Source organism: Myotis lucifugus, unplaced genomic scaffold, assembly GCF_000147115.1.
Source record: "Myotis lucifugus unplaced genomic scaffold, Myoluc2.0 scaffold_280, whole genome shotgun sequence".
Lineage (NCBI taxonomy): Eukaryota > Metazoa > Chordata > Mammalia > Chiroptera > Vespertilionidae > Myotis > Myotis lucifugus.
In genome coordinates, this window is record NW_005871328.1 from 1,429,442 (window position 1) to 1,430,738 (window position 1,297).

Genomic DNA, 1,297 nt, shown 5'->3' on the forward strand with positions numbered 1-1,297 from the left:
ATGGCCAGCCCAAAAGCACCAACTCTGCCCACGAGAAGTGGGGGAAAAAACCCATCAACCAACCCATTTTAGGAAGTGCTGGGAATTGCCACTCTGGGCAGGACCACCGACCAGAGACCCCCCTGGCCTCTGCCTGCCAGAGCCGCCTTACCTGCTCCAGGCTCTCTATGTCTGCCCGCAAACCCGACAGCAAGGGCACCTCTAGGACAGCCATGTTGGAGGACCCTGCATGCAGCCACCTTCCAATAAGAGGAGAACAGGCTCAAATTCAAGGCCCCTGGTGGAATTCACGGCCCCCTCCGCCCCCCACCACCCACGTGGCTGACATCCTGCCCTGGTCCTCACTGGCAGGCCATCTGCACACACACGGTTTGCTGGTCATCCGTCAGCCCCTTTCATAGCTGAGACACTGAGGCCATAAGGAGAGGGCCTTGCTGAGGGTTCTGGGCCTGAGGGGAACCTAGTCACTCTCAGTGCCGGACCTCCGTTTCCCCTTCTTTGACACGGGGTGTGGCACTGGCCTCTGGGGCCTGCTCCCCTGTGCTGGGCGTTGGTGACAGGAGGGAGGCTGACATTCAGAGAGGAACTTGCAGACTGCGGGTCCGAGGGGACAGGGTGGCCACCACCCCTGGGAGGGTCGGGAGGCTCCCTGAGGATTCAGGCCTGAGCAAGCCCATACCCAGATGGCACACATAGTGGGTTCTTTCCGACAATGGCAGGCTGGGGGCCCAGGTCAGGGCAGGTGCCACCACTGGGCTCCCAAATCATTGGTGTTTGCAGCCAATACCGTCTCTGCCAAGGGGCTGGGACTGACACAAGCACAGGGCAGAAGGCCTCACCTGGTGCACACCTCCAGGGTCACCTGGTACTCCTGGTGATGCAGGTCGGCTGCTGGGTCGTCATCATCAGCTGAGGGTGCTGGTGCCGGGGGCCGGGGCCGCTCCGCCTCGGGCTCCTGGAGATTCACGAACAGCTGGAAGGACGGCTTGGCCACCGGGTCTGGCACATTGTAGCTGACATCAATCTGGGGGGTGAGAAGACCGAGTCTGGGGGCTCTGGGAGTGTGTGTGTGGGGGGTGGGGGGGGCAAGGCAGGGACAGGTGGGAGAGGCCAGGATGACGACGACAGTGACATCAGCACGGTTCTGGGGACTACGGTACTCTATTTAGCCTTGAAATGCCCAAAGCTGTTTAAACAGACTACCATCCCTTTTTACAGGGCTTAAGCCAGGTCTGCCCGCCTCCAGGACTCTCTCTTCTATACTCTGCGTGGACGCCGCTGGTCGCATTTAGAGTGC

General features: G+C 60.9%; 1 protein-coding gene across 1 annotated transcript in view; it reads right to left on the bottom strand.

The window, feature by feature from the left end:
- Positions 1–1,297, bottom strand: part of CPAMD8 (C3 and PZP like, alpha-2-macroglobulin domain containing 8) — a gene marked incomplete at its 5' end in the record, with an annotated part of 65,504 nt that overhangs the window by 11,523 nt on the left and 52,684 nt on the right. Inside the window, 2 exons of the mRNA XM_023763311.1 lie at positions 152–239; positions 840–1,024. Coding sequence (XP_023619079.1) covers positions 152–239; positions 840–1,024 — 273 coding nt within the window. The remainder of the gene's footprint in view (positions 1–151; positions 240–839; positions 1,025–1,297) is intronic.